This window comes from Loxodonta africana, chromosome 1 (assembly GCF_030014295.1).
Source record: "Loxodonta africana isolate mLoxAfr1 chromosome 1, mLoxAfr1.hap2, whole genome shotgun sequence".
In the NCBI taxonomy this organism is placed as follows: Eukaryota; Metazoa; Chordata; class Mammalia; order Proboscidea; family Elephantidae; genus Loxodonta; species Loxodonta africana.
The window spans coordinates 13419637-13438436 of NC_087342.1; the positions used below are offsets into that span (position 1 = coordinate 13419637).

General features: G+C 40.0%; 1 protein-coding gene across 6 annotated transcripts in view; it reads left to right on the plus strand.

The window, feature by feature from the left end:
- Positions 1-18800, plus strand: part of SLC49A4 (solute carrier family 49 member 4) — a 121281-nt gene that overhangs the window by 40257 nt on the left and 62224 nt on the right. For all 6 annotated transcript variants that reach the window (XR_010322905.1, XM_064290892.1, XM_003412961.4 and 3 more), the window contains exons 3-4: positions 3044-3309; positions 7908-8037. Coding sequence is in view for 5 of the 6 variants with exons in the window: in XM_064290892.1 (XP_064146962.1) it covers positions 3044-3309; positions 7908-8037 (396 nt within the window). In the remaining variant the exon portion in view is untranslated. The remainder of the gene's footprint in view (positions 1-3043; positions 3310-7907; positions 8038-18800) is intronic.

Sequence of the window (18800 nt, forward strand, 5' to 3'; positions counted from 1 at the left end):
ATTTCTTCCATGTTCTCCTCCTACCTTTAACATTTTTGGGCAGGATAAAATTTACTCATTCCAATCCTTCTCTTTCTGGATGAGGTGAATCTTCCAGGAACGCATCATTAAAGATATGAAATATCAAAACAGTTACCTTTATGAACTGTCATGTACTGCCTGATTGTTACGCTGTCACAGGTCATAATTAAAACCATTTAATGACATTGTTTCAAGAATATTTCTGTGATGACATTGCTCTGTGACAGCTTGGGATTCGCTGGGTTTTGGAGGAGTTATTTGGATTCATAAACAGTTTAAATTGTTTCTGTCATCTAGAAAATAGTTTCTCTCCCACAAGAAGATTAAAAAAAAAAGTCTTCAGTTTTCTTAATTTAGTAATATTAATAATGCATGGGGCTATTTTGCCTTCAAATAGTTTTTCCAACATTATATGAAGATATGGGCAGACTTAATTCGCATATTTCACTTCCCACTCACTTATTCTTCTACATTATTGTTGTTAGGTGCCATCGAGTCCATTCCGACTCATAGCGACCCTATGCACAACAGAACGAAACACTGCCCAGTCCTGCACCATCCTTAAAACTGTTGTTATGCTTGAGCCCATTGTTCCAGTTACTGTGTCAGTCCATCTTATTGAGGGTCTTCCTCTTTTCCGCTGTCCCTGTACTTTACCAAGCCTGATGTCCTGCTCCAGGGACTGATCCCCCCTGACAACATGACCAAAGTATGTAAGATGCAGTCTCACCATCCTTGCTTCTAAGGAGCAATCTGGTTGTACTTCTTCCAAGACAGATTTGTTTGTCCTTTTGGCAGCCCATGGTATATTCAGTATTCTTCGCCAACACCACAATTCAAAGGCATCAATTCTTCTTCAGTCTTCCTTATTTATTTTCCAGCTTTCACATGCATATGATGCGACTGAAAACACCATGGCTTGGGTCAGGTACACCTTAGTCTTCAAGGAGACATCTTTGCTCTTCAACACTTTGAAGAGGTCCTTTGCAGCAGATTTACCCAATGCAATGCGTCTTTTGATTTCTTGACTGCTGCTTCCATGGCTGTTGATTGTGGATCCAAGTAAAATGAAATCCTTGACAACTTCAATCTTTTCTCCATTTATCATGATGTTTTTTGGTACAGTTGTGAGGATTTTTGTATTCTTTATGTTGAGGTGTCATCCATACTGAAGGCTGTGGTCTTTGATCTTCACCAGGAAGTGCTTTAAGTCCTCTGCACTTTCAGGAAGCAAGGTTGTGTCATCTGTGTAATGCAGGTTGTTAATGAGACTTCCTCCAATCCTGATGCCCAGTTCTTCTTCATATAGTCCAGCTTCTCAGATTATTTGCTTAGCATACAGATTGAATAGGTATGGTGAAAGGATACCATTAGGGCTATATTAGGGCTCTAAAATAACACCAAACCAAACCCATTACCGTTGAGTGGATTCCGACTTATATCAACCATATAGGACAGAGTGTAACTTCCCCAAAGGGTTTCCAAGGAGCAGCTGGTGGGTTTGAACTGCCAGCCTTTTGGTTAGCAGAAGAGCTCTTAACCACTACACCACCAGGGCTCCACATTAGGGCTCTACCTCCCCCAATATGCGTGTTTATTGTTTCCTTCTATACTCTGAAAACTTCTCCTAAGTGGCTTAAGGTGGCAACTGTTAAAAAAGAGGATTTGATACCCATGTGGTATTTAAAAAGCAAAACAAACGGGACAGAACAGTACTTGGTACTGTCACATATACTGCCCCTTCCCTTTCCTCTGCCTTCCAGGCAGGTTTGACTCGCCTCCCTTTCTTTCCTATAGTTTTGGACTTCTGGCTTCTTTTCTCCTTCAAGGCTACTCTTGAATGGGAGTGTGCACAAAAAGGAAAAGGAATTTGGTCAGCAAGGCACAGGATAGAGAGCTAGTAGAATATTGAGAAAAGATAAGGTAGAAGCAAGGGAGCACTCCTTCCACTAATCCTTACAACTAAAGTCGGAATCAGAGTATTGGAACTGGAAGAAACCTAGCGATCCCATGACTAAACCAGAAACCAGTTGCTGCGAAGTCAGTCCCGACTTACGGGGTCCTCGTGTGTCAGAGTACTACTGGGCTCCGTAGGGTTTTTAGCGGCTAAGTTTTTGGAAGCAGGTCACCAGGACTTTCTTACAAGGTACCTCTGGTGGACTTGAACCTCTGGCCTTTTGGTTAACAGGCAAGTACGTTAACCGTTTGTACCGTCCAAGGATTCTGATCGTAAGATTACAATACCTTAACAGATGTTCAATAAATGTGTATTGAATTTAGACTAATCTCCTTATTTTACAGGTGGGGTTATATATTCCCAGGGCCATTCAACTGGTTAGTTGCAGAGCTGGGCCAGAACCCAGGTCCTCTGATTCCTCAACCAGCTGCTTTTCTATTAAAAAGCTGTTGCTGTTGAGTCTATTCCTACTCATAGTGACCTTATAGTACAGAGCAGAACTGCCCCATAGGGTTTCCAAGGAGCGTCTGGTAGGTTCAAACTAGCAGCCTTTTGGTTAGCAGCCACAGCTCTTAACCACTACACCACCGGGGTTTCCGTTTTTCTGTTAGAGGATACTAAAAAGACTATTTTCTATTTTTTATTTCTAATACCTGGCACAAAACAGGCATGAAATGTTGAGCTCAACTGATTAAATCTCAGCTTTGCCCGTTACCACGTGGGCAAGTTTTTAAATTTTTCTAAGCCTAGGTTTTCAGATAACAGTCAATGGGGATAGTAATAAAAAAAAAAAATGTTATTGTAAGAATTAAATGAAATGGGGTTGCAGGAAGCACTTAGTTTGGTATGTGGAACAAATCCGAGGCTTCAATAAATATTTGTGAGATGAGTAAGTCTGACTATGACTGTATTTGCTCTCCCTTACAGAGTGTCAACATTCTCCACCTTTTAGGTGTGTCATATTGTTTACAGACGTGTACTTAACGCTGTTGGGCTAACTTCTTTCTGTCTCAGCAGATGCCTGGTTTGGCTACCTCACAGCCTGTTTTATTTTTTTAATTCCAGACTGATCCATACAGGACAGATGTTAAATGGATTGGCAGGTCCAACGGTAATGAACGCAGCTCCGTTCCTCTCCATGACGTGGTTCTCTGCAGATGAACGGGCCACTGCCACAGCTATCGCGTCAATGCTCAGTTATCTTGGTGGCGCCTGTGCGTTCTTGGTTGGACCACTTGTTGTTCCAGCTCCAAATGGGACCTCGCCTCTTCTTGCTGCCGAGAGCAGTAGGGTGCAGATTAAAGATCGCATAGAGACTGTGTTATACGCAGGTATTTTGAAATGTCTTCTTCCTGTTATACTCTGTCTCGCATCCCAGTCTTCGCTCTACTTTTTGTATTCCAGATCACTTCATGTGAATATTTAAGAAGACTAATATGTACCAAAAAGCCAAAACCAAACCCAGTGCCATCGAGTCGTTTCCGACTCATCGCAACCCAGTAGGACAGAGTAAAACTGCCCCGTAGAGCTTCCAAGGAGCGCCTGGCGAATTTGAACAGCCGACTCTTTGGTTAGCAGCTGTAGCACTTAACCACTACACCACCAGGGTTTCCACTAATATGTACAGATACACATAATATGCTTTGCTCGCCACATAACATGGAGATACCAATTTAACACTTGCACCCTTTCCAGGCAGTTAAGTTGAAAATGCATTGTTGCTACATGAAAGGTTATTTCTTAATTTCACTCTTCCTTCTCATCCATTGACATTTAACACTGTATGATGCATTTTTGGAGTCTTCTCTAGATATCTTAACAGTACTTAAAACTAATCATCATGATTAACAATAAACATTTGTTAAGCACCTATTGGGAGGCGTTAAGCTCATTTTCTCTCTTGCAATTTCCTGGTTATTGTCCGTGTTCTCTAACCTCATTATCCTATGTGGCCTACAGTTTATTCCTCTCTTCATCCCTCCTCGCTGTATAGTTAGCCTATTAATAGAGGATATTGACCTTTCCAAAACATGCTCTCAGATCCTTTCTCAGGTCCTAGTCCACTCTTGTATTAATCTCCTCCAAAAAAATAACAAAAAAAAACCCAAAACCATTGCCATCGAGTCAATTCCAACTCATGGCGATACCATATGTTACAGAGTAGAACTGCTCCATAGGGTTTTCTTGGCAGTAATCTTTACGGAAACACATTGCCAGGCCTTTCTTCTGCAATGCCACTGGGTGGGTTTGAACTGCCAACCACTGGGTTAGTAGTTGAACACAAACTGTACCACCTAGGGACCTACAGTCTCCTACAGATCTCCTTAAGTGCAACTTCTCTCCCCATATGCCTGTTTATTATTTCCTTCTTCATTCAGAAAACATTTTTTAAGTATGTACTATGTGCCAAGTACTACGCTAAGCACCGGGAGATGATAGATGAATGATGAGAAAATTATAATACAAGTGGAGATTGTACAGAGGTTGCAAGGCCTAACTTTGCCTGGGGTTGGGGAGGACTTGAGGGATCAGGGAAGACTTCACTGAGGATGTGATAATTGAACAAAATTAAGTCTTTCTTAGGAATTCACCGAGTGTTCAAATGGGTTAGGGTGTTCCATACAGAGGGAACAGCAGCTGCAAAATTGGGGAAGGTATGAAAGAGCTCGACATGTCCGGGGAACCGCTCGTGATTTGGGAAGGCTGGTGTGGTATAAATGTAGTATTTGGGTGTAGGTAGCAAGTGGCAGAAAATGAGGCTGGAGGGATAAGGGGCCAGATCACGATGAACTTTATATGAATTCATTGATTCACTTATTACTTTAACAAATATTTTAGAGGTCCTACGTATTTGTCACTCTGCAAGGCACGAAGGTAGATGTGATTCCTGCCCTCACAGAACTTACAGTGTCGTGGGGGATACTGACAGGTGCATACCAAAAACACAGACGTAAAACAGAGTGGTAGGTGCTGTGTAACCAAGGGCCTACAATTGCCCTGAGCGCTCGTAGGAGGAGCACCTAACCCGGGTTTCGGAGGTCAAGTAGAGCTCCCTGGAGATGCAGCGTCTAAGTTGAGAAGTGAGGGATGAGTTAGCCAAATACAGCGAGAAGGAGGAATAATATACTAGAGAGAGAACCACGAAGGAAAAGCCCATTAGAGGAAGAGAGCCTGATACATTCAGGCAGCTGGGAGGCCAGAATGGCTTAGATCTAATGGGAGTCTTGAGAGATGAGTAGGGAGGTAAGCCAGGGCATGCAAGCCTTCTGAGCAGGACTAAAGGATTTGAAGTTCACCTACACAGGTAATACTCTGAAGAATTTTACACCAGAAAGTTATACGATGAGATTTACATTTCATAATATGGTTTGAGGGGAATAAAATTGAAAGCAGGTGAAACACAACGTTTTAAACTTCATTTCGGTCATATCATTCTTTTCATTGAAAACCTAAGCAATGATTGTCTTTTAAATTGTGGGGTTTTAGACAGCTATAGTAATGCTATATGCCCTTCTGGCTGATGGTCCCCACACAGTCAGGCAGAAGCTCCTACTCAGAGCTTCCCAGTTATTGCTCCGGTGCTTTCATATTTGCCAGTCTGCCTTCTTGAAATATTGTCCCCTTCATTTCGTTAAAAAATATTTTGCTAGAATTGCTACCTTAAAAGGTTATGGGCTCTTAAACTAAACTAGTCCAACAATTTTCAAAGCCCTCACAAGTAGATATAATCCGTTAAATATATATACCCATTAAGATATTTTCGGGATTTGCTTTATTTGCATTGTTCTTTTCTTTCCCCCAAAACCAAAAAGCAAACCTATCACTGTTGAGTCAGTTCCAACTCATAGCGACCCTATAGGACAGAGTAGAACTGCCCCGTAGAGTTTCCAGGGAGTGCCTGGTGGTTTCAAACTGCTGACCTTTTGGATAGCAGCCGTAGCTCTTAACCACTATGCCACCAGGGTTTCCTTTCTTTCCCCAGTAAGTTGTAAGTAGGGACATATCATCTCATTTCTTTGTATTTCCCTAAATAGCCAGTTAAGATAGCTTCTACTCAGTAAAGAGCTACACACTCAATGATGTTAACTGACTACATAGAACAGGGGTCAGCAAACTTTTCTGTTAAAAGCCAGATAGTAAATGTTTTAAGTTTTGCAGTCCCTACCACAACTGCTCAGTGCTGCTCAATGTCACGAAAATAGCCATCAAACCCTAAAACCAAACCCACTGCCACTGAGTTGATTCTGACTCGTAGCGACCCTATAGAACAGATTAGAACTGCCCCACAGAGTTTCCAAGGCTGTAAGTCTTTACGGAAGCAGACTGCCACATCTTCTTCCTGTGGAGTGGCTAGTGGGTTTGAACCACCAACCTTTTGGTTGGCAGCCAAGCACTTAACAACTGCACCATGAGGGCTCCTCACTAATAATTAAAAGAACTGTAAATTAAAACAGTTTGTTAACTTTTTGTTACCCTTCAGATTAACAAAGAAGAGATTGAGACTACCACCCCTCCCCCAATAAAATTGAATGTGTTAACAATCTTTCAATTTCTAATTGAATTAAATAAAATTATCTGTGGTTAAGTGCCTTCTGCAGCCCTGGGGGCACAGTGGTTAGGTGATATGGGTGCTAACCAAAAGTCAGCAGTTCAGATCTACCAGCCGCTCCTTGGAAACCCTACATGGCAGTTCTACTGTGTCCTCTAGGGTCATTATGAGTCGGAATCGACTCTACCACAACAGGTTTGGTTTTTTTTTTTTAAGTGTTTTATAGGAATATTGGAAACCCTGGTGGTGTGGTAGTTTAGTGCTATGGCTACTAACTGAAGGGTCAGCAGTTTGAATCCACCAGGTGCTCCTTGGAAACTCTATGGGGCAGTTCTACTCTGTCCTATAGGGTCGCTATGAGTCGGAATCGACTCGACGGCAATGGTTTATTTATTTATTTGGTATAGGAATATTGTATCTTTTTTACTAAATGGGCACAAAAGCTAAGACTTGTACCCGTCAGAACTCTGGAGGGAATGATCGGGACTCCCAGGAACCTTTCCTTCTGTAATGGTGCCAAGCTAAGTTTGTTTGGACGCTCATTTTACCTCTGAATGTTGACTGTTTTACTAGTCTTGTGTTTAAATTCTACTGTCTCTTGGGTTCTTATTTTTGGATGCTGTCTTGTTGTGTTCACATTTCCAGTATGACATATAAATTGGGCCTGGCCTGCACTATACCTCATAATATTATCCTGTGATTCATCAGCCAAACCCTCCCCTATCCTGTTCTTACCAGTTTTTTCTATCATAGTCTTTCTTTCTGAGTACCATTTTTTAAACAATCATCCTAGACCTGTGTTTCAAAGTCCCTTTTATAGTAGGTACTGTTGGTTTTCAATGTATTTTTCCTTAAAGTAACATTTTTTAATTACTTCAGTCTTTTTGTCTTTGTACTGCCATGTTGTTGTGTGCCATCGAGCCAATTCTGACTCATAGTGGCCCCACAGGGTTTCCTAGGCTATGAATCTTCACCAGAGCCAATAGCCAGCTATCTTCCCCCAAAGAGTGGCTAGTGGTTTCAAACCAACAGTCATTCACCTAGCAGCTGAGTGCTTTAACTATTGTGCCACCAGGGCTCCTTGGTGTAAACTATTGTGCCACCAGGGCTCCTTGGTGTACCATAGTACCATAATATTCTTGGCTTATGATGTGACTTTTTACCAATGACCTGCTGAGATTTACCTCTTTATGTACTGATCTTTCTCACTAAACTGAGCTACCTTGGCTGTCATGTACAATGCTGATCTTTATAGCCATAGGACTTAGTTGATGCTCCATACACGCTTGTCGAATAAGTAAATACTTGACGTGTTCATTTTCTTTGTGTTACTTGGTTAACATTTTACTCTATTGATTTTTAATTTTTTTTTCCTTTCAGAATTTGGAGCTGTCTGCTTGATATTTTCTGCAACCCTAGCTTACTTCCCACCCCGGCCTCCTCTTCCTCCCAGCGTTGCTGCAGCTAGCCAGCGGCTGAGTTACCGGCAGAGCTTCTGTAGATTATTAAGGTGAATACGCTTAGAGTCATTGGATGCTTTTGACTAGCACCTTCACGATCATTTTACATTTAAGATAACCTATCATAGTAATTTTTCAGCAACCTATTAATCAAATAATTAATGAAATACTGATTAAATATTTTAGAAGGATTTCCTATCAGAAATCTATCTGATGCCAGAAACAAAAACACCCCTGGTTTTTTGCCTTGTCTGCATACCACCTATACTGTTATTTACTTAATATTTTTAAAATAAAATATTTTACTTAGGTAATATTTACAAGGAAGCATACCAAACAATAGTACCTGATGAAATGCGTGGGTTTCATGTGTTTATTATATTTCTTCTAATATGCGAATTATTTTCTTCATTTTGTACTTACCTGGTGTACATTACAATGAACAGGTGCTAGTCAATACAATGACCAAAGGGTCGGCAGTTCGAATCCACGAGGCGCTCCTTAGAAACTTTATGGGGCAGTTCTGCTCTGTCCTATAGGGTCGCTATGAGTAGGAATCGACTTGACGGCACTGGGTAGTCAATACAAATTGAACAAAATAAATGTTTCTTCGTATATAACCTGAAATTATCTTATGTACCACTCGTGGGACCACACTTAGAAAAACGTAATGCATTATTTTCGTATTTTCTGGGTATAACTTAAATATAATTAGATTAAATTCTACCCTTGACGGCTCGAATGCTTTAGTACTAAATTTGATTCTTAGGATCTAGAGACCATCTTTGCAATTGTGATTTGCAACTGGGCCACTAGAACTTATCTTTTGAGTTTTTTCCTAGTAAGTTGTCATGAATTTTTATTGATTCTTCAGCAACTTCTCTCTAGTTAGTTCTTTCTGATCTACCTCTCCCACCAGATGGTAAGTCCTTTGTGGTAACAAACTATGTTTTTGTATCCTCTGTAGTAATAATAGTAATGGTGTCCAATAGAAATATAATATGAGCCACATATGTAATTTTAAATTCCTAGTAGCCTCAAAAATTTAAAGAAACTAGTAAAATTAATTTTAACAACATTTTATTTAACCTAATATATCTAAAATATTATTTTAACAGGTAATCAACAACAGAGTATGTATTTTGTCAGATTTAGTAATAATGCCAAATATTTTCCAAGATTGGCTGTACTAGTTTTTACTTCCACCAGCAGTAACTTAGAGTTTAGTTGCTTGCTCCATATCCTTACCAACATGTGGTATTGTCACTCTTTAAGTTAATGGCCATGTTGTTGTCGTTAGTTGCTGTCAAGTCAGTTCTGACCCATAACGACCCCATGCACAACAGAACGAAACACTGCCCAGTCCTGCACTGTCCCCACTGTTGCTGCCATGCCCAAGCCCAGTGTTGCAGCCACTGTGTCAGTCCATCTTATTGAGGGTCTTCCTCTTTTTCGCTGACTCTCTACTTTACCAAGCATGATGTCCTTCTCCAGTGACTGATCTCTCCTGACAACGTGTCCAAAGTATGTGAGACATAGCCTCGCCATTCTTGCCTCCGAGGAGCATTCTGGTTGTACTTCTTCCAAGGCAGATTTGTTTGTTCTTTTGCAGGCCATGGTATATTCAATATTCTTCGCCAACACCACAATTCAAAGGCATCCCTTCTTTGGTCTTCCTTATTCGTCATCCATCTTTCGCATGCTTATGAGGTGATTGAAAATACCATAGCTTGAGTCAGGCACGCCTTAGTCTTCAAGGTGACATCTTTGCTTCTCAACACTTTAAAGAGGTCTTTTGCAGCAGATTTGCCCAATGCAATGTGTCTTTTGATTTCTTGACCACTATTTCCATGGGTGTTGATTGTGGATCCAAGTAAAATGAAACCCTTGACAACTTCATTCTTTTCTCTGTTTATTATGATGTTGCTTAATGTTCCAGTTGTGAGGATTTTTGTTTTCTTTATGTTGAGGTGTAATACATACTGAAGACTGTGGTCTTTGATCTTCCTCAGTAAGTCCTTTAAGTCCTCTTCACTTTCAGCAAGCAAGGTTGTGTCATCTGCATAACTCAGATTGTTAATGAGTCTTCCTCCAACCCTGATGCCAGGTTCTTCTTCATATAGTCCAGCTTCTTGGATTATTTGTTCAGCATGCAGATTGAATAGGTATGATGAAAGTATACAACCCAGATGCACAGCTTTCCTGACTTTAAAACAAGCAGTATTCCCTGTTCTGTTCCAATGACTCATTGCCTCTTGATCATGAGCACAATTAAGTGTTCCGGAATTCCTGTTCTTTGCAATATTATCCATAATTTGTTATGATCCACACAGCTGAATGCCTTTGCATAGTCAATAAAACACAGGTAAACATCTTTCTGGTATTCTCTGCTTTCAGCCAGGATCCATCTGACATTAGCAGTGATATCCCTTCTTCCACGTCCTCTTCTGAATCCATCTTGGATTTCAGACAGTTCCCTGTCGAGGTACTGTAGTAACCGCTTTTGAACGATCTTCAGCAAAATTTTACTTGTGTATGATATTAATGATATCATTTGATAATTTCAGCATTTGGTTGGATCACTTTTCTTTGGAAGAGGTGTAAATATGGATCTCTTCTAGTCGGTTGGCCAGGTAGCTGTCTTCCAAATTGCTTGGCAAAGAAGAGTGAGCACTTCCAGCGCTGCATCCGTTTGTTGAAATACCTCAGTTGGTATTCTGTCAATTCCTGGAGCCTTGTTTTTCACCAGTGCCTTCAGTGCAGCTTGGACTTCTTCCTTTCGTACCATCGGTTCTTGATCATATGCAACCTCCTGAAGTGGTTGAACGTCAACCGATTCTTTTTGGTACAGTGACTCTGTACTCCTTCCATCTTCTTTCGATGCTTCCTGTATCATTTAATATTTTCCCTGTAAGATCCTTCAGTATTGCAACTCAAAGCTTGAATTTTTTCTTCTGTTCTTTCTTCCTTTTTGGTTTTTTGTCTCCAGGTCATTGCACATTTCATTGTCTTCTTGAGCTGCCCTTTGAATTCTTCTGTTCACCATTTCTTCCTTTTGCTTTAGCTACTTGACACTCAAGAGCAAATTTCAGAGTCTCTTCTGACATCCATTTTGGTCTTTTCTTTCTTTCCTGTCTTTTTAATAACCTCTTGCTTTCTTTGTGTATGATGTTCTTGATGTCATTCCGCAACTTGCCTGGTCTTCAGTCATTATTGTTCAATGTGTCAAATCTATTTTTGAGGTGGTCTCTATATTCAAGTGGAATATACTTAAGGTCGTACTTCGGCTCTCGTGGACTTGTTCTGATTTTCTTCAGTTTCAGCTTGAACTTTTAATGAGCAGTGGGTGGTCTGTTCCGCAGTCGGCCCTGGCCTTGTTCTGATTGATGATATTGAGCTTTTCCAACATCTCTTTCCACAGATGTAGTTGATTTGATTCTTGTGTATCCTCTTCGGTGAGGTCCGCATGTATAGTTGCCATTTGTATTGATAGAAAAATGTATTTGCAATGAAGAAGTTGTTGGTCTTGCAAAATTCTATCATGCGATCTCCTGCATCATTTCTATCACCAAAGCCGTATTTTCCAACTACTCATCCTTCTTCTTTGTTTCTAACTTTTGCATTCCAATCATCAGTAATTATCAATGCATCTTGACTGTGTGTTCAGTCAATTTCAGACTGCAGAAGTTGACAACAGTCTTCAGATTGTTCATCTTTGGCCTTAGTGGTTGGTGCATAAATTTGAATAATATTCATATTAACTGGTCTTCCCTAGGTGTATGGATATTATCCTATCACTTCAGGATAGGTCTTGAAATGTTCTTTTTGATGATGAATGCAACGCCATTCCTCTTCAAGTTGTCATTTCCAGCATAGTAGACCATGTGATTTTCCGATTGAAAATGGACAATACCAGTCCATTTGAGCTCACTAATGTCTAGGATATTGATGTTCCATTTCATTTTTGATGATTTCTAATTTTTCTAGATTCATACTTCATACATTCCATGTTCTGATTATTAATGGGTGTTTGCAACTATTTCTTCTTATTTGGAGTCGTGTCACATCAGCAAATGAAGACTCTAAAAGCTTGACTCCATCCACATCATTAAGGTGGACTCTGCTCTGAGGAGGCAGCTCTTCCCCAGTCGTATTTAGAGTGCCTTCCAACCTGAGGCACTCATCTTCCAGCACTATGTCGGTCAATATTCCGCTGCTATTCATAAGGTTTTCACTGGCTAATTCTTTTCAAAGAGCCCTTCCTTCTAGTCTGTGTTAGTCTGGAAGCTCAGCTGACACCTGTCTGCCCTGGGTGACCCAGCTGTTATTTGAATACCAGTGCCATAGCTTCCAGCATCACAGCAACACGCAAACCCCCACAGTACAACAAACTGACTGAAATGTGGAGGTTAATGGCCATAGGATTTCCTTTTTTGTTTGTTTGTTTATTGCCTATTTTCTTGCCCAATTTCTTACAGTATCCTTCCCCCCCCCCCCCCCGTATTGTTCTGAGATTATATAGTCTGTATATAAACTCTTTCTTGGTTATATGTGTTGCAGATATCCTTCTCCACTCCCTGGCTTTCTTCTTAACTCTCTTAATTGTGTGCCTTTGGATAAACACAAGTTCTTGATTTTAGTATGTCAAATTTATCCATTTTTTCAGTGTGGTTAGTACTTTTGTATCTTGCCTAAGGAATCTTTTCTTAACCCAAGATCATGAAGACACTTTTTATAGATTATCCTCTCAAACTTGTATTGTTTTGCATTTTGTAAAAAAAGATCAACCAGGAATTGATTTACAATCAGCTAGCAATTGATTTTTTGACATAGAAGTGATTCATTTTTTTACTGCATGGATTTCCCATTGATCCAGCAGCATCGACTGAAAGCGCTGTCCTTTCCCACTGCTCTGCAGGGATAAATCACTTTTACCATAAATCAGTTGTCCGTATTTACAGAGATCTGTGTCTGGGCTCTGTATTCTTTTTTTCACAATTTTTTGATTTTGGTCTATTTAGGCCTTTTAGATTTCTCCCACGTGTCTGTCGGTTTGTCATACTGTGGGGGCTTGTGTGTTGCTGTGATGCTGGAAGCTATGCCACCTGTATTCAGATACCAGCAGGGTCACCCATGGAGGACAGGTTTCAGCTGAGCTTCCAGACTAAGACAGACTAGGAAGAAGGACCCGGCAGTCTACTTCTGAAAAGCATTAGCTGGTGAAAACCTCATGAATAGCAGTGGAACTTTGTCTGATATAGTGCTGGAAGGTGAGCCCCCAGGTTGGAAGGCACTCAAAAGATGACTGGGGAAGAGCTGCCTCCTCAAAGTAGAGTCGACCTTAATGACGTGGATGGAGTAAAGCTTTCGGGACCTTCATTTGCTGTTGTGGTATGACTCAAAATGAGAAGAAACAGCTGCAAACATCCATTAATAATCAGAACCTGGAATGAACGAAGTATGAATCTAGGAAAATTGGAAATCGTCAAAAATGAAATGGAATGCATAAACAACGATATCCTAGACATTAGTGAACTGAAATGGACTGGTATTGGCCATTTTGAATCAGACAATCATAGAGTCTACAATGCTGGGAATGACAAATCAAGAGGAATGGCGTTGCATTCATCGTCAAAAAGAAGGTTTCAAGATCTATCCTGAAGTACAATGCTGTCGGTGTTAGGATAATATCCATATGCCTACAAGGAAGACCAGTTAATATGACTGTTATTCAAATTTATGCACCAACCACTAGGGCCAAAGATAAAGAAATAGAAGATTTTTATCAGCTGCTGCAGTCTGAAATTGATCAAACATGCAATCAAGATGCATTGATAATTATTTGGTGATTGGAATGCGAAAGTTGGAAACAAAGAAGAAGGATCAGTAGTTGGAAAATATGGCCTGGGTGGTAGAAACAATGCCGGAGATTGAATGATAGAATTTTGCAAGACCGACGACTTCTTCATTGCAAATACCTTCTTTCACCAACATAAACGGCGACTATACACATGGACCTCACCAGATGGAACGCACAGATATCAAAGTGACTACATCTGTGGAAAGAGATGATGGAAAAGCTCAATATCCTCAGTCAGAACAAGGCCAGGGGCCAACTGTGGAACAGACCATCAATTGCTCATATGCAAGTTCAAGCTGAAACTGAAGAAAATCAGAGCAAGTCCACGAGAACCAAAATATGACCTTGAGTATATCCCACCTGAATTTAGAGACCATCTGAAGAACAGATTTGACGCATTGAACACTAGTGACCGAAGACCAGACGAGTTGTGGAATAACATCAAGGACATCATCCATGAAGAAAGCAAGAGGTCATTGAAAAGACAGGAAAGAAAGAAAAGACCAAGATGGATGTCAGAGGAGACTCTGAAACTTGCTCTTGAGTGTCGAACAGCTAAAGCAAAAGGAAGAATTGATGAAGTAAAAGAACTGAACAGAAGATTTCAAAGGGCGGCTCGAGAAGACAAAGTAAAGTATTATAATGACATGTGCAAAGAGCTGGAGATGGAAAACCAAAAGGGAAGAACACGCTCGGTGTTTCTCAAGCTGAAAGAACTGAAGAAAAAATTCAAGCCTTGAGTTGCAGTAGTGAAGGATTCCATGGAGAAAATAGTAAACGACGCACAAAGCATCAAAAGAAGATGGAAGGTGCTCCTGAGGGAGCAGGAGATCAGTGGGATGCAGACCCCAAATTCTCACAAAAAGACCATACTTAATGGTCTGACTGAGACTAGAGGAATCCCAGCGGTCATGGTCCCCAAACCTTCTGTTGGCCCAGGACAGGAACCATTCCCGAAGACAACTCATCAGACACGGAAGGGACTGGACAGTGGGTAGGAGAGAGATGCTGATGAAGAGTGAGCTATTTGTATCAGGTGGACACTTGAGACTGTGTTGGCATCTCCTGTCTGGAGGGGGGATGGGAGGGTAGAGAGGGCTGGAAGCTGGCAAAATTGTCACGAAAGGAGATACTGGAAGGGCTGACTCATTCCGGGGAGAGCAAGTGGGAGTATGGAGTAAGGTGTATATAAACTTATACGTGACAGACTGACTTGATTTGTAAACGTTCACTTGAAGCTCAATAAAAATTTAAAAAAACAAAAAAATTCAATTGTGTAAAAAAAGAAAATGAAAGGAATACACAGAGTCATTAACCAAAAAGAATTAGTCGATGTTCAACCATTTCAAGAGGTGGCATATGATCAGGAACCGATGGTACTGAAGGAAGAAGTCCAGGCTGCTCTGAAGACATTGGCGAAAAACAAGGCACCAGGAATTGATGGAATATCAATTGAGATGTTTCAACAAACAGACGTAGCGCTGGAGGTGCTCAATCGTCTATGCCAAGAAATATGGAAGACAGCTTCCTGGCCAACTGACTGGAAGAGATCCATATTTATGCCTATTCCCAAGAAAGGTGATCCAACCGAACATGGAAATTATAGAACAATATCATTAATATCACACTCAAGCAAAATTCTGCTGAAGATCATTCAAAAACGGCTGTAGCAGTATATCAACAGGGAACTGCCAGAAATTCAGGCCGGTTTCAGAAGAGGACGTGGAACCAGGGATATCATTGCTGATGTCAGATGGATCCTGGCTGAAAGCAGAGAATACCAGAAGGATGTTTGACTATGCAAAGGCATTCGACTGTGTGGATCATTACAAACTATGGATAACACTGCGAAGAATGGGAATTCCAGAACACTTAGTTGTGCTCATGAGGAACCTTTAAGCAGATCAAGAGGCAGTTGTTCGGACAGAACAAGGGGATACTGCATGGTTTAAAGTCAGGAAAGGTGTGCAGCAGGGTTGCATTCTTTCACCATACCTATTTAATCTGTATGCTAAGCAAATAATACGAGAAGCTGGACTCTATGAAGAAGAACTGGGCATCAGGATTGGAGGAAGACTCATTAACAACCTGCATTATGCAGATGACACAACCTTGCTTGCTGAAAGTGAAGAGGACTTGAAGCACTTACTAATGAAGATCAAAGACCACAGCCTTCAGTATGGATTACACCTCAACATAACGAAAACAAAAATCCTCACAACTGGACCAATGAGCAACATCATGATAAACGGAGAACAGATTGAAGTTGTCAAGGATTTCATTTTACTTGGATCCACAATCAACAGCCATGGAAGCAGCAGCCAAGAAATCAAAAGACGCATTGCATTGGGTAAATCTGCTGCAAAGGGCCTCTTCAAAGTGTTGAAGAGCGAAGATGTCACCCTGAAGACTAAGGTGCATCTGACCCAAGCCATGGTATCTTCAATCACGCCATATGCATGTGAAAGCTGAATGATGAATAAGGAAAACCAAAGAAGAGTGGACGCTTTTGAATGGTGGTGTTGGCGAAGAATATTGAATATACCGTGGACCGCCAAAAGAAAGAACAAATCTGTCTTGGAAGTAGCGTGGTCAGAATGCTCCTTAGAGGCAAGAATGGCGAGACTGCGTCTTACATACTTTAGACATGTTGTCAGGAGGGATCAGTCCCCGGAGAAGGACATCATGCTTGGCAGAGTACAGGGTCAGCGGAAAAGAGGAAGACCCTCAACAAGGTGGATTGACACAGTGGCTGCAACAATGAGATTGTGAGGGTGGCGCAGGACCAGGCAGTGTTTCTCTCAGTTGTGCATAGGGTCGCTATGAGTCGGAACTGACTCGACGGCACCTAACAACAACAACAATAATATTTCATAGTCTTCCGTGTAGAACTCTTACACGTTTTTAAGGTGTAGTCTTAGTTTTGTTTTTTTCCTAAGGCTTATAAAAAAAAAAGCTTATAAGCTTCTAAAATTACATTCTCAGTCTGTTGCTGGTGTATAGAAAGGACATTTTAGTATCTGGCAACATTACCAAACTAATTCTAATAATTTATCTGTATATTGTTTTAGATTTTCTGTTTAGTCATATCTGCAAATAATGAGTATTTTTTTCTTCATTTCTGGTTTTCTCTGTTTTGCCTATTCTTCCTGTCATTGCTTTTACTAGGATCAGTACAATGTTAGATAGAAGTGGTCATAGCAAGAATCTTTGTCTTGCTCAAGTCTCAGACCAGGAACTTCAGTATGATGTTTGCAAATTAAGAAAATTCCCTTCTATTTTTAGTTGGCTAAACACTCATCATGAATTTTTCAATTTTTCAAACCTTTTTTCTGTATTATTGAAATAATGATTTTTTTTAATCTATTAACAGTTACCAATTTTTTATTTTAAACCAATCTTATTGTCTTTTTAATGCCTGCAAGATCTATAGCAATGTCCCCTTTTTATTCCTGGTATTAATTGTGCTTTCTCTCCTTCTCATTGCTCGTCAAAGGCTAATTAATTTTATTGGTCTGCTCAAAGAACCAGACTTGTATTTGTTGATCGTTTCTATTGGCTTTTTAAAAAATTTTTAAATTTCTGCCCTTTATTTCTTTCTTTTCCCTACTTTCTTTATTTGTGGTTTTTTTAGATAATTAATTTTCAACTTTTCTTTTTTTCTAATATATGCATTTAAAATATGAATTTCCCTCTAAACATGGCTTTAGGTATGTCCCACAAGTTTTGATATATTTATCGTTATCCAGTTAAAAGTCTTGTAATTTCCATTATGCTTTCTGTTTGATCTATGTTATTTAGAAGTGTGTTAATTCAAAATACACAGAGATTTTCTTTCTATGTTTTTGTTACTGCTGTCTTGAGTAATTGCATTGTGATTAGTACATGTTCTTCAGTTCTTATAGATTTATTGAGATTTATTTTATGACTCATATGTTGAGTTTTGTAATGTTCTATATGTGGCACAGTGGTTAAGAGCTTGGCTGCTAACCAAAAGGTCCACAGTTTGAATTCACCAGCGGCTCCTTGGAAACCCTGTGGGGCAGTTCTACTCAGTCCTGTAGGGTTGCTATGAGTTGAAATCAACTCAACCATAGCAGGTTTGGTTTTTGGTTTTTATATGTACTTACCAAGAATGTATTCTACAGTTGCTGAGTTATAGCATTCTATATGGATCTATTAGGTTCCATTATTGATAAGGTTTCTCAGTCTTCTAAATCCTCACTGATTTTTTTATTTTGTCTGCTTATTCCATTTTTGAGATGATAGAACAATGACTGGATTTGTCTCCCTTTGTAGATCTATTTTTCTTTGTCTATCTTGAGGTCATATTATTAAGCATATGAAATTTTACATTTATTGTGTCTTCCTGGTGTATTGAAACATTTATCATTATGAGCCCCTGTTTGTCTTTTACAGGTTTTTTTTTTTTTTTTTTTTAACTTCTACGTTGTGTGATACTTACGTCATACAGCTTTCTCTTATTTGGGCATACTAAGCTTTCTTTTTGCTAGGGTATCCATGGTTTCTCTTTTTCCATACTTTTACTTTTATCATATGCCAGATTCGACTTCTCTCCTTTGCCTGGCTGGTGCTCCCATACTCCCCAAGGTGCACTCACACACGTGCACATACACTAAAGTTCAAGACAGCTTTTAGTTTGCCCAGATATTTCTCATGCTTTTTTTTTTTTTTTTTAAGTTCCTGGAATTTATGCTTTTCTCTCACAGCTTTGCTTTGTCCAAAATTGATTTTATATAGAAGGAGCTAACCCTTGGAGTAGATCACCACCTTGGCAGAAACTAGAAATTTACCTGGTTTAATGTTTAATTTTCCTGTTTGCCCTAAATATCCATTGTTTCTGTGGCTTACCTCTTTTCGTCCTTTTACTTTAGACCAATTTGTATCCGTGTATATAAAGTGTGTCTTTTGTACAGAGCATGTAAACCTGTT